Raw genomic sequence first — 14972 nt, 5'->3', positions numbered from 1 at the left:
CAAGTAGGCCAAAGTCTGTTTGCATATTAAAATGAAGCCAGAAATTAAAGATGCACTAATTATTTAACAGTTACATATCTTTTAGTTTTACCCACAGTACAAGTATCCATCTCATGTTTGACTTCTAAGTGGTATGCCTATAAATACACAAAATTGTCATACTTGACTTCTTTTCACCAGTGCTCAGTGAAAATCTGCTTTACTAAACGAGGATATTCCCATTATGCTAAACTTGCATTTCACTAGATTAAAGCATATATTCTCAATTTCTTTTTCTACCAAATCTAGAAATTAGAATTTTAGAAGATGCTCCTAATTATGATGCTGTTTATCCTTCATTTTTTAGTGTTTCATAAGGAAAGTCCAGTTGCTTCCAAGTAGTTCTAGTAATGTTTGTCCAGGGCTAGATGAGTTTACACTTTTTAGAAATAGATTTAGCATTTTCAAACAGAACAGGGGCTTCCCTACCATGCCACTCTAGTCACCACCCGTACTGCTTTTCCCTGCCCGCCTGCCCCCCGCAACCGCCAAACAATCTTTGTTCCTTTCATCAAGTATAAACTTTGTGGTTTGTGTCAGTTGAAACTAAAATAAAATTACCATTGATCTCATCCAGAAGATCTGGTTACAGTCTGACAGAATACTTAGCATGTTAACATAAGAATGTGCAAAGAATTTAAATTTAAACATGCTAGCAGTTTTTAATAACTTGTACATACCATGTAACACTCAGGTAGTGTCTGTCTTGGATTTGTAGTTTGAATGTGTTGATGAAGATTTTAATTTCTCGGAAGCCTTTCCAACAAGCAAAAAATAAGATAACTAAGCTAACTTTTTGCTAGAAAACTTTGGAACACCCTGTCAATGTAAAATATGTTGAGATCTTTTAGATCAGAAAGAGAGATTTGAATGCTAGCAATCTGGGAAGCCTGCCCTGTAATGGAAAGAACACCAACCTCTTGTTTTTTGCTTCTTCAAAGTAATATCCTTTCTTTTGAGATTAAGTATAGAAAAGTTGTAATCGGTTCTTAAAGGAGACATTAAATGGAAAATTGTAAAGATTACAAATGAAAAAAATACATTAATATTGCCTTAGATTAAAAGAGGAATTAAATGAGGTGAAGCTAGACACCAGCTTCGGTATAGCTGGAGATGCTACTGTAAAGACCAAGAAGAGCTAACAGATAAGTAAAAAAGCCCTTGGATACGGTTTAGTATGGTAGATAAACTTCTTGGGCTTTTAGAAGGCTGAAGCTTTGTTGGTTTTCTTGGTTTATGAAAACAATTGTTATTATTTAAAATCCAAAAATACTTATGAATTGTGGGTGTGATACTATCCTTTGTTTGGAAGAGAAGATGGAAGTCTCCTAAAGTACTGAGCAAAAAGTAAGCAAGTTGAACTGACTCTTGCACACTTTGTGTTTGGTTTGTTTTTTTTATAGGGGAAATGAGGAATGATTTATATATCACTGTAGAAAGAGGAGAATTTGAGAAAGGAGGGAAAAGCGTGGCCAGAAATGTGGAAGTGACAATGCATGTCGTGGACAGCAGTGGTCAAATTTTAAAGGTATCTTTGTTGTATGTTTTTCCTTGCTCTAGTTAATTTTTGATACACTTTTTCAGATGTAAATCATCTGTGTCATTGTTTGAAGAGTACAAAATTGCTTTGGAAGGGTCATGTTTATCTTTTACTGTCTTTAGATATTCAAAGTATTTCCACTTTACTTAAAAACTTTAAAAAAATGCACATTTGTTTTATTTCCTTGATCAATTACATGATTCGGATAAACACCTATAATTGCCAACCAAATAACTAATGATTCTATTAAGATGCTGGAAAATGTTGCAACAAGATCAAGTTTTGGAGAATTTTTATTTCAGAATAATTCTTCTTAGCAGGTATGCATTTCCTCATGTTACACAGAACATGTTTTGATCATTTTCGAGTTTTTTGTCTGATTTTAATAAATCAGAGATCCTTGATCCAAAAATCACCACCATGTATTAATAAAAGAATAAATTAATGTTCTTTCTTTTCTTCAGATTTGATTGAATGCTGCTGGTGATAGCTAACAAACAGGCACTGTTTTATTTTTAATTTTTTAATAATTAATAGTGTCTGAGATTTTTTCTGTACCAAAAGATTTCTGTTTGCCTTCAACCTTTTCCATACATATTTAGTATCTTTTTTCCCTTTTATTTGAAAGTACTTTTTTCACATGTTCTGATTATATTGAGGGCTGTGGGGTGACAAAATGAAGAAAGGCTGATGCAAATAGTCTGGTGCAAATTGTGTGTGCGTATATGTGAAGTGAGATTGTGCATATAAATGCATGGCATGCAATGTATGTATGTTTTTGTATATATAAAAATATATATACATATGCATGTGTGTGTATATATCCTTTCTATATATATAACTACCCATAAAAAATAAAAGATATTGAGATGCAAAGGTGATCCCTTATAATTGCTGAGGAGAAAAGCTACAGGTTACCTTTCCCACAGAGAACTAATAGGTATCACCAAGTCAGGACTTAGACAAATCCATTTGCCTGCTTTGCTATGGAGACACTATGATGGGTGTTGCAAAGGCAACGAACATTTTGCTTCTTCCTAATCAGGGAATCCAGATTTCTTTCTTTTTTCCTGCTGGGACGTGTCACTGATAACAGCAGGGTTACAGGCTTATTTCAGAGGACCAAAGATCTTACTCATGGGCTGTTCTTGTCTCAGTTAAATTCTTGTTTGTTGCTTGGGCATAACACTGGATGCATCATGCTGTGTCATGGGACTTCACATTGCATTTGTTGCTTAAGCCTTCCTAATCACCTAGTTCCCCCTATATAATACTTTGATTCTCACCAGTGTGGATGATTCTTGCCATTTTTTCTAATCAGCAAATATTAACGAAGTGCTACTGTTTTTGTGGGTTTAAAGATATTAAGCATTATACCACATGTGGCATTTATGATATGAATGTAAATATTAAATAGTCTTCCTTGTAAGAACAGTCCTTGATGACATCTTACCAGTGAACTAATCTGCCTTTAATCTCTGATCAATACTTCTTCTTCATTAGGATTTTATCTCATTCGGCTCTGGAGAGCCACCAGCCAGCGAGTACCATTCCTTTGTGCTTTACCATAACAATGGTCCCAGATGGGCTGAGCTGCTGAAACTTCCTATTCCTGTGGATAAATTCAGAGGAGCACACATCCGCTGTGAATTCCGGCACTGTTCCAGTAAGTGCTGTTCACGACTTCTGCTAGTCTTCTCCTTTACAGCTGCAGTCAGCACATGAGTTTCCGTAATATCTCAGGAAGAAGACAGCTGCATGAACTTTCTCTGTAACGGTTTCATGACGCAGTTTCTCAGGCTTGCAGCTTTACTTGGTGGAACTCAGTGCTTTGGTAAAGCCTAAATACCAGGAGAAACCAGTCTAGTTTTATTAAATAGAAATAGACAACATTGCAGCTGCAAATGTAAACAGAATTTCAGGTAAACTCAAAACGCAAATTTAGAATTTACCTGGTGAATTATCTAAAATTATACCTGTTCCTTAGTACATGTTTAGCAATCCAACCAGTGGGAAGCGTACATAGATACATCATGGTCAATTAACATCGCTTTTGAATTGCCTTTTTTTGGTTTTTATAAAATAAAATTTCAAAATTCTCTAAACATTCTGAACAATTTTAGAGATGATTTTGAGGTAAAAATTGAGGTCTGGGTCTATGTTCTGCATAGCAAGGTATGTGAGACAGGTTTCACAGCTATGGTGCTGACTGCTGTCAAGCTTGTCGAGAAAGGTGGATAACATTGTGTGCCTTTTAAACTGCCGCTGTTGTTTGGCTCTTTTTGGTAGTGTAGATAGAGCAAGATTTGATTATTCGGATTGCCTTTGTGGAAAGTGGCACATACTGGAAGTTATAGTATATTTAGATTTCAGGTACATAAACTTCAAAATGTAAGGAACAGGTAATATAGGAAGAAATTTGCATTGATTTCTTTTTAAGATTTCTTTTATAAGCTGTGAAGTAATAAAGTGGTATGTTTCAAACTGATGATACTTTTTTTTTCCCCACAATCTTTGATATTTTTGTTATGGTTGCCTACACCACCCCTGTGCTAAACTGTACTAAACTGTCATATATACACATTTGATGAAAAATTGGTTATTTTCAAAAGTGTTCAGCATCTGCACTCATTGTCTTCAGTAAAATCTGTGCTGTCTCAGTGTTTTGTAGTCTGCTTTATATTTAGGTGATAGATGAGTTTTGGAATTTGAGCTTAGGCATCCAAGTTTGAAAACGTTATCTGCTGTCTAACATTCATGTAAGGAACAGTGACATCTTCAATCGCATCTATAGAGGCAGATGCCTCATTTGAAAATAGAAGTGCAGTGTAGCCTGAGGCTGACCTAAAATGGAGACCAGTAGGTAGAAGCTACTACAGGGGATAACTGTCGGAAAAAAACCCCTTTTCTCTTCATGTTGGACTGGCTAGATCACATTCATTTGGGTTTCCTGGCATTCTATATATTGCTAAGACTAGATATTTGGTGGCTTCTGTTATTTGTTGTTAATAAATACCTAATCATGCCAGAATACTGTTTTCTGATTTACAGTGAGATAAAAGAAACCATTACAGGAGATAATGTGCAAATCTGAAAAGAAATTTAAGATAATCTTAGTCTGACTAGCTGCAAGTAGCTTCCAGTATACTTTCTTACATTGTATTATATCCATTTATTTTGTCTAAATATGTAATAGTAACTTTAAGTGCTGCTATTTACATATGTATTTCAGCAAAAGAAAAGGGTGAGAAGAAGTTGTTTGGCTTTTCTTTCGTGCCCCTGATGCAGGAAAATGGGAGGACTCTGCCAGATGGCACCCATGAACTCATTGTACACAAGGTAATTTGAATTAGTAATCAGTAGCTGTAATGATTCCTCTGGAACATACTTTAAATGCCCAGAAACATTAGGTTGAGAAAGTCTGTATTCATTACCAAATGAGTGATAATCTTGTCACCATTAAAATATCCATTGCTGATTGTTTAATATTAAGCTTCCTGTTACAAACTGCAATTGAATTTAGGTATGTGTTTTAGTGCACAGGTTTTACTAAGTCTCGCTATTATATTACATTGTATTTATAACATGCAAAGTGAACCCCATGATACCCTCTTGCTGAATTGCTGAAGTTGGAAAATCAAGCAAGCTCATTTATGCAGATCTCAATGTTATAATTTTTAGAGATATTTCAGTTTTGTGGAATTTTTGTTTTCACATTTAACAATTATCTCTTTGTTCAGAGGATTTGATATACTCCCAGATGAATTTTACATTTTAATACCAAAATTTGTAGCTATTCATCTGACATATCCTGTGCAAATTTGTTAACGTCGTATCTGACATTGAAGTCTACGATCCAAAACCAAAGTTGCAACAGGCATAGTGATAATTCGTCCATTTCTGGCAGAGAAACAGTAATAATTTATGTAATTTAGGGATTTGGTCCTTTGGTTTTATGCAGTACAGTTATTTTAACTGGTTTGTTTTCACAGTGTGAAGAAAACACAAACCTTCAGGATTCTGGTCGCTACCTCAAACTCCCCTTTTCAAAGGGAATTTTCCTAGGAAACAACAGTCAAGCAGTAAAAACCACTAAAGAGTCCTTCTGGATTACATCCTTTCTTTGCTCCACTAAACTCACACAAAATGGTAGGATATGTTGATTATTTAAAACATGATGAATTCAAATGTGATAGCTACCCTTTACTGTGCCAAGCAAGCATGGATGTACTCAAAAATAGCTTATGTTCTATCCATTTTACAAACTGGTTTTCTTCATAATTTTTTATATCCAGATGGAAACCAATGCAGCATGATAAACCACCGATTTTAAGTAGTTCAAGAATGCTTTTTAGATTAACATGATATTGGAATCAAATGCAGCACCCTTGGAATCAACTATCAAAACCCAGCTGCTTTACAAAACCTCTTAATCTGTTTGTTGTAGAGTTTTTATGAAATACTTATTGTAGGCTTTAGGCTGTGGCAGTTTGGTTTCAATTAGGCACATACTGTTTTTTTGTTGTGTCACTTCTCTTCCTTAAAGCCAACAAACACTTACTGCTACTTAATCCAATACACTGGATATATGGAGCAGCAGATAGAAATATATGTGTTTGCGCTTTTTACTATTGCTCTGTATAAAATTCTTAAGATTTTTGTTTATTTGCTATATTAACTACAGTTTGTAACTGAAACAGTTTTCCACAAATTTCTAAATATTTTGTATTTGCTTGGCAATGTGTTTCTGACCATTCTTTGATATCCCCACAGTTTTATACTATTTTTTCTGAGCTGTTTATCACAGTTTTAAGATCTCTCTCTTGTGTGTGAATGACTATCTTTACCCTTCTTATATGTATTATGATAAAATTGCTAATTGCTTTCAAATTGATTATAGGTGTTTAACAACTAGAGCAGCTTTTTAAATTCAGTAGCATTGATTTTCACCATTCGGTAGCAAGTGTCCAAAATAGAACTATGTGCAAATAGTAAGTGGTCTGTTTCACTGTGCACATCCATTCTGTATTCTCATAGCAATTAGCTTCAAGGTAATAAAAGTTAGCCAATAAAAGATTTTCCCAAAGGTTGCTAATAGGCAATCAGAGTCTAAATTTGCTTCAGTTAAAGGCCTTGATTTAGGAAATCACATGAATCTACTGGTACCTACACATGCATGAAAGTGATGCCCAGATCTTAAGTGATAAATAGTTAACTGATAAATAGTTGTGCTATTGTCTGGGGTTATAATACTAATTTATGTTCACAGTACAGGAGTTATTTTGTACTTAATGTAAATAGATGTGTGACATAGGGCATAAAATTTCCTTTTTTTAACCATATTCTGAGTAAGAGGGTGTAGAATATCTGAATAATATTGATCCCCTTTTCAGCTCTGAAAGAGTTAACAATTATTTCAGCAGTACTTCAGAGGGTGGAAATATTTTCAATAGACAGGCTCATATTTTCTCCAAGGATCTTCTTTGGGAAGTTCATCTTGGTGAGTTTCCAAATCCCCATTCTTTTAAACACAAATTTGCCAAAACCTATTGCATGCTCAGAAAATGAACATAGAGCAAAGCATGTGGATATTTGGTCATGTGAGCATTATTTCAGTTATCCCTGAGAGAATGTAGCATATTTATTAAAAAATACAGGAGTAAAAAGATCTGTGTATTTACTTTTTTAGTAAACAATTGTATTAGTATTTTTGGAACTTGCTGATTATTTTTTAATCTGTTTTTAAGTTTGGAGATTTTTCTGAAGTTCTCAGAGATCTGCCTGTGTCTACAAACAACAATGTCCAGCCTGGAAATGAATTGAAAATTCTGCTATCGGTCTGTCCATGGGGTGGGGGAGGACCCCAAACCCAGACTTGTAAAGGGTGTGACTGAATTAGGCCACAGCTTTACTAGCTTGCTGAGAAATTTTACTCAGCTGTCATTCTCTCATTGATTGTTCCCACATGCCATCAGCTCTCATGCGTATTAAAATTATGGGGACTGGGGGAAGGAGGCTGACTCCCAGTTGTTGAGATCCATAACTTCCTTACCCTGGGTAATTTGGAGGGGTTTTTAGGATTATTTCCAACCAATTTTCAGAGACCTTCTAACCAGGGGAGTCTGTGCGTTCATCAACGTATCTCATAATCATACGTCCTTATCTAATCTGTCTGCCAATTAGCTTTTCCTTAGGTTGACTTTTGATCCTGGATAGTTAATCAGTTAATAATAGCAAAAAAGTATACCAGCTTTTATATATTATATTCTTCGCTGGGTAATTATATTTCATTATCCTAAAAAAAAAAAAAAAAAAAAAAAAAAAAAAGAGCAAGAGAGAACACAGTATTTTTCTACTGAGTAATTATCAATACAGTCTTACTTAGTTTTTGACATATAGGAGGGATCTCTGCCTGCCAGAGACTCAGGATCCATCCAGCAAGTCAGAATATTTTAGCAAGTTGGCATCCACTCGTTTCTCAGCACTGATCGGCACATTCCCAGTAAGCAGCTGTTCATCAGCAGAGCAACATGCCATACAGCATGTCTATTGCAAGGCAGAGGTGTAATTTCTCTTCTGCATTTAAAAAAAGCCAAACTGGTGATTAATAAAACAAAAGTAACAGGGGGCAGCTTTCCTGAGTGACCCCAGTTTAGAGGGAGTATTGGAAACCACAGAAGCAGCCTGTTGGAAGAGGAATGTAGACCGTCAGTTCTGGAATTTGGCTTTTTCCTTTTGAAGTGCAGTAGTGCTACACCAGGCCAATTTCTGATGTCTCAGGATTTATAGGAGAGAGATGGAAGGACCATCCCAAACCACTTCCTTTTTACACATGATTCTAAACCTTTTCTTAAACCTAGCGCTTTGGATTTAAATTACGGACTTTGAGAAGGGAAGTGTTTTGTTTGGTAGGAATGGTAGGTCACGTGTAGCCTATTTTTAATGTACAAATCTGATCATGAATAAGAGAAGGCATTGGAAATGTTTTTCTTCAGCAAATTTATCAGCAGTATTGACTTTTTTCCTTTTCCAAAAGTATGTTTTCCTAGTGGGCCTATTTTGGAGGACAATTTTATATTCTCATTTCTCTTAATACATGACACATTGCTATCCTTTTCGCTTGTGATTCACATGTCAGATTTTCTATTCATGTCATTTATGCTTGGGCTATTTGCTAATGTTATCTCAGCAATGTCTTTCCTCCTTAGCATTTTCCTTGAAATAAGTGCTTTGAAGTGAGTGTCTGACACTTGCTTTCTCTTTCTTTTTTAATCCCCCAACAAATCCCTAATACTGAGCATCAGCTATCTTCCCACCAAGTTCCTCCAGCAAACCTGTAAAGAAATATTTTTTTCCTGCTATGAACTGACAGCTTTAGCTAGTCTCACTGCTCCTCAACTTAAGTTAAGGCTTAAACAGAATAAAGTGCAGAAATCCATTTAATTATCCAAAAGACAAATGCAGTTCACTGGATTTGTAATGCTTGTTTCTTGAAAATTCCTAACAAAAGGAATAATAAGACATATCATTTGTCCTTGATCTTTGGAATGTGTCTCTGATGCACATGTGCGACCCTTCAGCACTCTTAGTGCAACTCAAGGATCTCTCTTAATCCAAAGCATTCCATACTAGCACAGGGTGAAGCAAAGCAAAAAAGAAATGTATAAATGCATAAAAACAATTTGTGCCCACCAACATCAATTAAGGCAGGAAAATATTAGTGGAATAGCATGCAGGGTGTTTGCCATTAGCACCTCTGGCAGATTTGTATATAGATGGAGATTTATTTCATGTTATTGAAGACAGAAATAGTACTTAATTTCTTGTTGTGGGAGAGAGGAGCTTTTCTGGAGCAAACTGGGAAAGAAATAACACAAAGATGGGTGTGGCTCAAATGTTACTTGAGTGTGAAAATAGTCTGTGGTAGAAAGCACCCAAATAGTTGCTGAACCAGGAGGAACACTTGCTATTAGCTACTTGGTTTGATAAGTACTGAGAACATTTCAGAAGAACTGGATCCTTCTAAGACATGGCTGGACAGTGATCAACTAGACCAGTGGTTCATCTTAAACTGATGGAAGGATTGGATGGTGGTTAATCAAGTTTTTCTGCTTCAGACGGCCAGGCTTTGAGAAATTCTGAAAAGCTGGTTAGTGAAATGTGGAAGTAGTAAATGTGAATGTAAAGGAGCTTGGGGATTTCTTTAATTCATTGGTTCAAAAATAAGTGGAACTTTGTGCTCTGAATACAACTTGAAAGGAGCGCCGCATACATGAGCGAGTGTGTCACGGCCAGAAAATGTGAGGAGTAAGCAGAGAACCTGCAACAGAAGGGAGAAAAATAACAACAACGTGTCAGAGTTCAGCAAGGGTCAGGATCGAGTGAAAACTGCTGAAAAGCCAAGCCAAGTTTGCAAAACTCTATTTTAGGATATTGAATGGTATGGGACATGAAATTCCCAGTCTCATAGGGAGGAGGTTTTTTTAGTACATATCTGAAGCTGAAGGCAATAACACGTGACCCAAGAGTAATAAATATAGTACCTACATTTAAGACAGGTGAAAGAGTAGATATGTTAACTGGGCCATCACCCTCCGATGAATTTTATTCAAGTATTTACAAGAAATCATGGATGAATAAATGGACATGTAGCTAAATGGAATGTGCTGTAAGATGAGTTTATCAAAGACGTATCATGCCAGAATAAACTTCTTAATCTTTCTTTTCAAAGTTTTTTGTTTTTGTTTTTTTTTTTGTCATTATTATTATTCTTCAGAGGAAACGTAGTAGATCTAAACCATCTGGACTTCAATAACATACCGCATGGGAAATTAGAAAAGATAGAGATTAGAGTAAGAATTTTAAAACTGGTAAATAAGGGCTAAAAGAGAACTAGCAGGTTGCACTGTAATGGAAGGAATTTCCTTCCTGAGTGGAAGGAAAATACTACTAGATCTGAAGAATTAGGCCTGGGATTGGTCTCTTGTTTGGAAGGGTGGAAAAGGGTGGGGATAGGAGTTGCTTCACTAAAACCTGAGACACTAGAGAAGCCTGTTAATGAAATTTACTGCTAATATGTAGTTGAAAAGGCTCATCAATTGAGAGGGAAAAATCAAAATCTGATACAGGCAACACAAGGTGGTAACTTTGATTTAAATAATTAATAACAAAGAGTAGAAATTAGATCAAATTTAATGGTACAAAAGGCAGGATCATACCCTAGTGGAAATTCTTGGAGGTTCTGCTGTAGTCGGGGAGCTGAACAGTATTAAACAGGAGAAAGACCTATTTGTGTCACCAATATGATGCATGTAAAAAAAATCCCAAATTCTAGAACATATATGTCAGGTGTTAACAGCAGACATATGAGCTTGCTAATGATATAGAAAACAGTGATGTAATCTCATCTGTAATGTAGTTACCATTTTGGTCAAGAAAGCTGAAGGAGAATGAATTAAAACTGGAGGAAGTATGAAGACACTCAGGTATTTTTTTAGCTCAGAAGAGTTTATTTTCCAGAAGAGGTTGTGCTGCTTATTAATAAAGCAAGATCTTAGAGGCATTGTTTGTTCTCTAAAAAGACATAGGAAGATGAGTATTTTAAATACATACAAACTAGTAGTTAGGAGACTATTTCTAGCTGTCAGATGACAGCTCTGGAAGACATCCTTCAATGGGACAAGAGATGGCAAAATAATTCCTTTTCTTAAGATGGTAGTTGACAAATATTTGAACAAGATTGCATGATATATTCGCCACAGGAGACTGATTTTAGTGACCCAGTATCATGTTCTTTTATTTCTATTGGTGGAGCAATTATGGGATGGAATGAAAATTTGTTGTTGTGCAGATCATATTATAGCAAATCATGAGATATTTTGTTTTAATGAAGCCAAGTTTTGCTGAGTGGACTGTAACAGTAGAATTTAAAATCGGAAATGCTGCTTTGCTTCCAGCTTTAATCTTGCATTTTGTTTTTGCAGGAGATATGCTTGACCTTCTGAAATGGAGAACCCACCCAGACAAAATTGCAGGATGCCTCTCAAAATTAAAAGAAATTGATGGTTCAGAAATAGTGAAGGTATATGCCATTCTATCTTTTTAGATAATATGAGGGAAATAATGTATTTGTTTGTCACAAAAACACCTATTTAATAACAAACTGTCTCTTATTCTCTCAAATTAGTTTCTTCAAGATACACTAGACACTTTATTTGGGATTTTAGATGAAAACTCTCAAAAATATGGATCGAAAGTATTTGATTGTTTGGTAAGTTTCATTTTGTGATGATGCTTAACACTATTTAAGAATTAAGTAAAAAAGAGAAAACCTTTTTTTTCTTTCTCTCTCACATTTAGGTTCACATAATAAATTTGCTGCAGGACAGCAAGTTTCACCACTTTAAGCCAGTAATGGACACTTACATTGAAAGTCATTTTGCAGGAGCACTTGCATACAGGTGAAGTCTGTACTTTTTCTATCTGATTTGAATACTGACAGTTATTGGTAAACTAAGCAGAATGAATCATTAGGTTAAATTAAATGGTATCATTAGAAATAAAATGCAATGCTTATATGAGTGCCCAGATTTAGGCCATTAAAAAAGAGTAAAACAACTTTAAGTTACCTGAAAGGTTACTTGCTAGTGCTCTAACATTGGCTTCATTTTTAAATCTTTTTCTTCAGTGGATTTCTTTATTTGAATTACTTTGAAAAACATAGGCGCCTCAACATCATCTAGCTGCAACTGTGTTCACTGTCTGTGTAGAGCAGTGCACTGATAAGCATCTGCTGTACTCTCTGTATTTATTTGCTGCCTAGACTTCCATTAAAACCAATGCAGTTTAATGAGACTGCAAACTGATGTATGAATAGCAGGGATAGTCCATGCTGGCAGGGATTCTTCTGGCTTAACTGAGCTTGCATATCCCTGTCAAAATCATTCTACTGCACATGTAATGCTGGTGTTATTTCCTGTTTGTTAGAGATCTACTAGGTGGTTTCCAGCAGACTGAAAATTAAGTGTGATATTGGGCCTGTAGTGATTAGCGAAATCTAGTCGTGTATTTTCTATTTTGTCAGTGTTTCTCATATGACAGATGTTGGTTTGCATTTTAAGTGCAAAGTTAACCCTTCTCCCACTTCTGTGTTATAATACTTTCTGATGTGGTATTCTAGGGATCTTATAAAAGTACTAAAGTGGCATATCGATCGAGTCACTGAAGTAGAGCTGCATGAGCACATACAGGAAGTACTAAAGGTAATAAAAATCATCGAAGGCAATTATATATTTGAATGATGTAGTCATACAGTACCAACAGGTTTAACTTAGGAAATGAAGCAGAGTATGTATAAATGATGGAATGGTAGTACTAGTTCTAGGGAGTTGCAGACTCTCTCAGTGCAGTCAGTTTGTTCATTGTTCTCTTTTGTCAATAAGTTGGGCAATGTAGCTTACTACCACTAGACTCTGGAGCTCTATTTTCTGTACTGAATGAGGATATACATGAGTAAGAGTTAGATCTAAGAAATCAGATGTTGATTGCATTGGTAGTATTAACATCTGTTGCATAACTGAATCTGAATGGCAGACATGCATGCTGACTTAATGGTTCAAAGCTGACATGGGGGAACTCTGCTGAAAGTGGTGGGTTTGGTTGCTCTTGCCCTGTTTTGTACCATCAACAAAGCACCATATGGAGTCAAGCTGAGTTGTACAACACAATAATTCCATTTCGGACAGGTGCTGCAGTCTGGAAATAAAATTTCAACGTGGTACCCTTCTGTGCTTTTCTGTGCTGCTGTTAACTTAGGTGTCTTGCTAATAAGAAAGGGCTGTATTTTTAATTTACATTCCCACAATTTTGCAACTTAATTTAAGCTTTTTTTTTTATTATCTGGTTAACAGTTGACAGGAAAACAACTTTTACCAGGCAGAGAAATTCTAAGAACAGCTCAAAAGTTTGAGCCTATTTCTTATATTGGCCTTGTATGTTTATACAATACATGTTTTTGTAGCCAAAGACATGCAGGGGATGGGGGGGCAGTGTTAAGGTTTTGCAGTTTTCCATTTGTTAAAAAAACCAAGTGTTCCCTGGTTTGTAGAGATTATGAAAGGCAAGGGAAGAGCATTTCTGAGTATGTGCTTTTGAAATGTTAGTGTTTCAATAGAAAGATTTGCCAGTATTAAATAACGTGATGTCCTGTATCAACCCTTGTCATTGTTTGAATGATATAATTATTGCACGTGTTCTATTTAAAGATGAGCTGGTTTGTTTTTATGAGTTATCTCTGATTTTGACATTTGTAGGCACAGGAATATATCTTTAAATATATAGTTCAGTCTCGAAGGTTATTCTCTATTGCCACTGGTGGACAAAATGAGGAGGAATTTCGCTGCTGTATTCAAGAGCTTCTTATGTCAGTACGCTTCTTCCTTTCCCAAGAGAGCAAAGGAGCTAGTGCTTTATCCCAACTACAAGTAAGTTTTGAAGCATGTCTTACTGCCACTTTTAATGTCCAATATAGAAAATGTATGTGTGTCCTTACCTATATTCCCAGGAAACAAAAAGTGGTTTTGCTAGAGCAAAATGGCATTTTCAGCTCATCCTCATACCTTTTGTCCTGTAGTGTGAAATTTTCATACCAGCAGCTTCTAAATACACTTGGCAAAGATAATCCCAAATCTAATATTTAATTTTGGACTATCATTATATTATAATTATTATATTGCTGGATACCAATAAAGTAATTTCACTGTTTGGGGAATTTTACAGCTTAGTTTAACCATATTGGAACTGAAGAATTTGAGCCATACAAAACACTATCAGAGTTTTTATGCTTTACAGAAAACTTTTAAGTCTTGCTGAACTGTATATTTTAATACTCAGCTGGTATCTTTATTTCAATTGAGACTACTATAATTGACTAGTGCTGAAGCGCAGAGGCAAAACACACAGCTCTCTACATTGTGCCATAGATTTACCAGCTTCTACAGCTCATAGATATACTGTCCTCTTTCCCTATTTCTGTAACCAACGGTGTTTAAGACCTGTTAAGAATTACTAATTTCTTAAGCTCTGTAGAAAATTGTTCTTCCAAGAAAATGGCAAATCGGAACAGAGTAGAGAGGTGGTTCTTCCATCTCATGTAAGCAGGTGGAGTAAAAAGATAATAGCAAAATGACATAAACACATTTGGAATTCCTCTTCAGTATCTTTAACCTTGTATATCATCTGTTCTGACACCAGTGTGAAGAAGATACGAGTAGCTTTTCTCAATCAGCAGGATTTGGAGAGGAAGAAGGGAATGTCAGTTCTTGCTTCCTTTCTCTGGCATTGCCTTCCTTTCTTTTCCAGTGTTCTGTTTCCATATTTGTTATACTCACCAATG

At 35.6% G+C, this 14972-nt stretch overlaps 1 protein-coding gene across 2 annotated transcripts in view; it reads left to right on the top strand.

Annotated features, from left to right (window-relative positions):
- The window catches only part of DOCK4 (dedicator of cytokinesis 4), a 249613-nt gene that overhangs the window by 155061 nt on the left and 79580 nt on the right, over positions 1 to 14972 (top strand). For both annotated transcript variants that reach the window (XM_082311114.1, XM_082311115.1), the window contains exons 14-22: positions 1443 to 1567; positions 3083 to 3245; positions 4812 to 4918; positions 5572 to 5728; positions 11563 to 11660; positions 11766 to 11849; positions 11939 to 12039; positions 12759 to 12840; positions 13891 to 14061. In XM_082311114.1, the coding sequence (XP_082167240.1) occupies positions 1443 to 1567; positions 3083 to 3245; positions 4812 to 4918; positions 5572 to 5728; positions 11563 to 11660; positions 11766 to 11849; positions 11939 to 12039; positions 12759 to 12840; positions 13891 to 14061 (1088 nt within the window). The remainder of the gene's footprint in view (positions 1 to 1442; positions 1568 to 3082; positions 3246 to 4811; positions 4919 to 5571; positions 5729 to 11562; positions 11661 to 11765; positions 11850 to 11938; positions 12040 to 12758; positions 12841 to 13890; positions 14062 to 14972) is intronic.

Source organism: Platalea leucorodia (genome assembly GCF_965183815.1).
Source record: "Platalea leucorodia genome assembly, chromosome: 4".
In the NCBI taxonomy this organism is placed as follows: domain Eukaryota; kingdom Metazoa; phylum Chordata; class Aves; order Pelecaniformes; family Threskiornithidae; genus Platalea; species Platalea leucorodia.
This window is presented reverse-complemented; position numbering and strand designations above follow the sequence as displayed.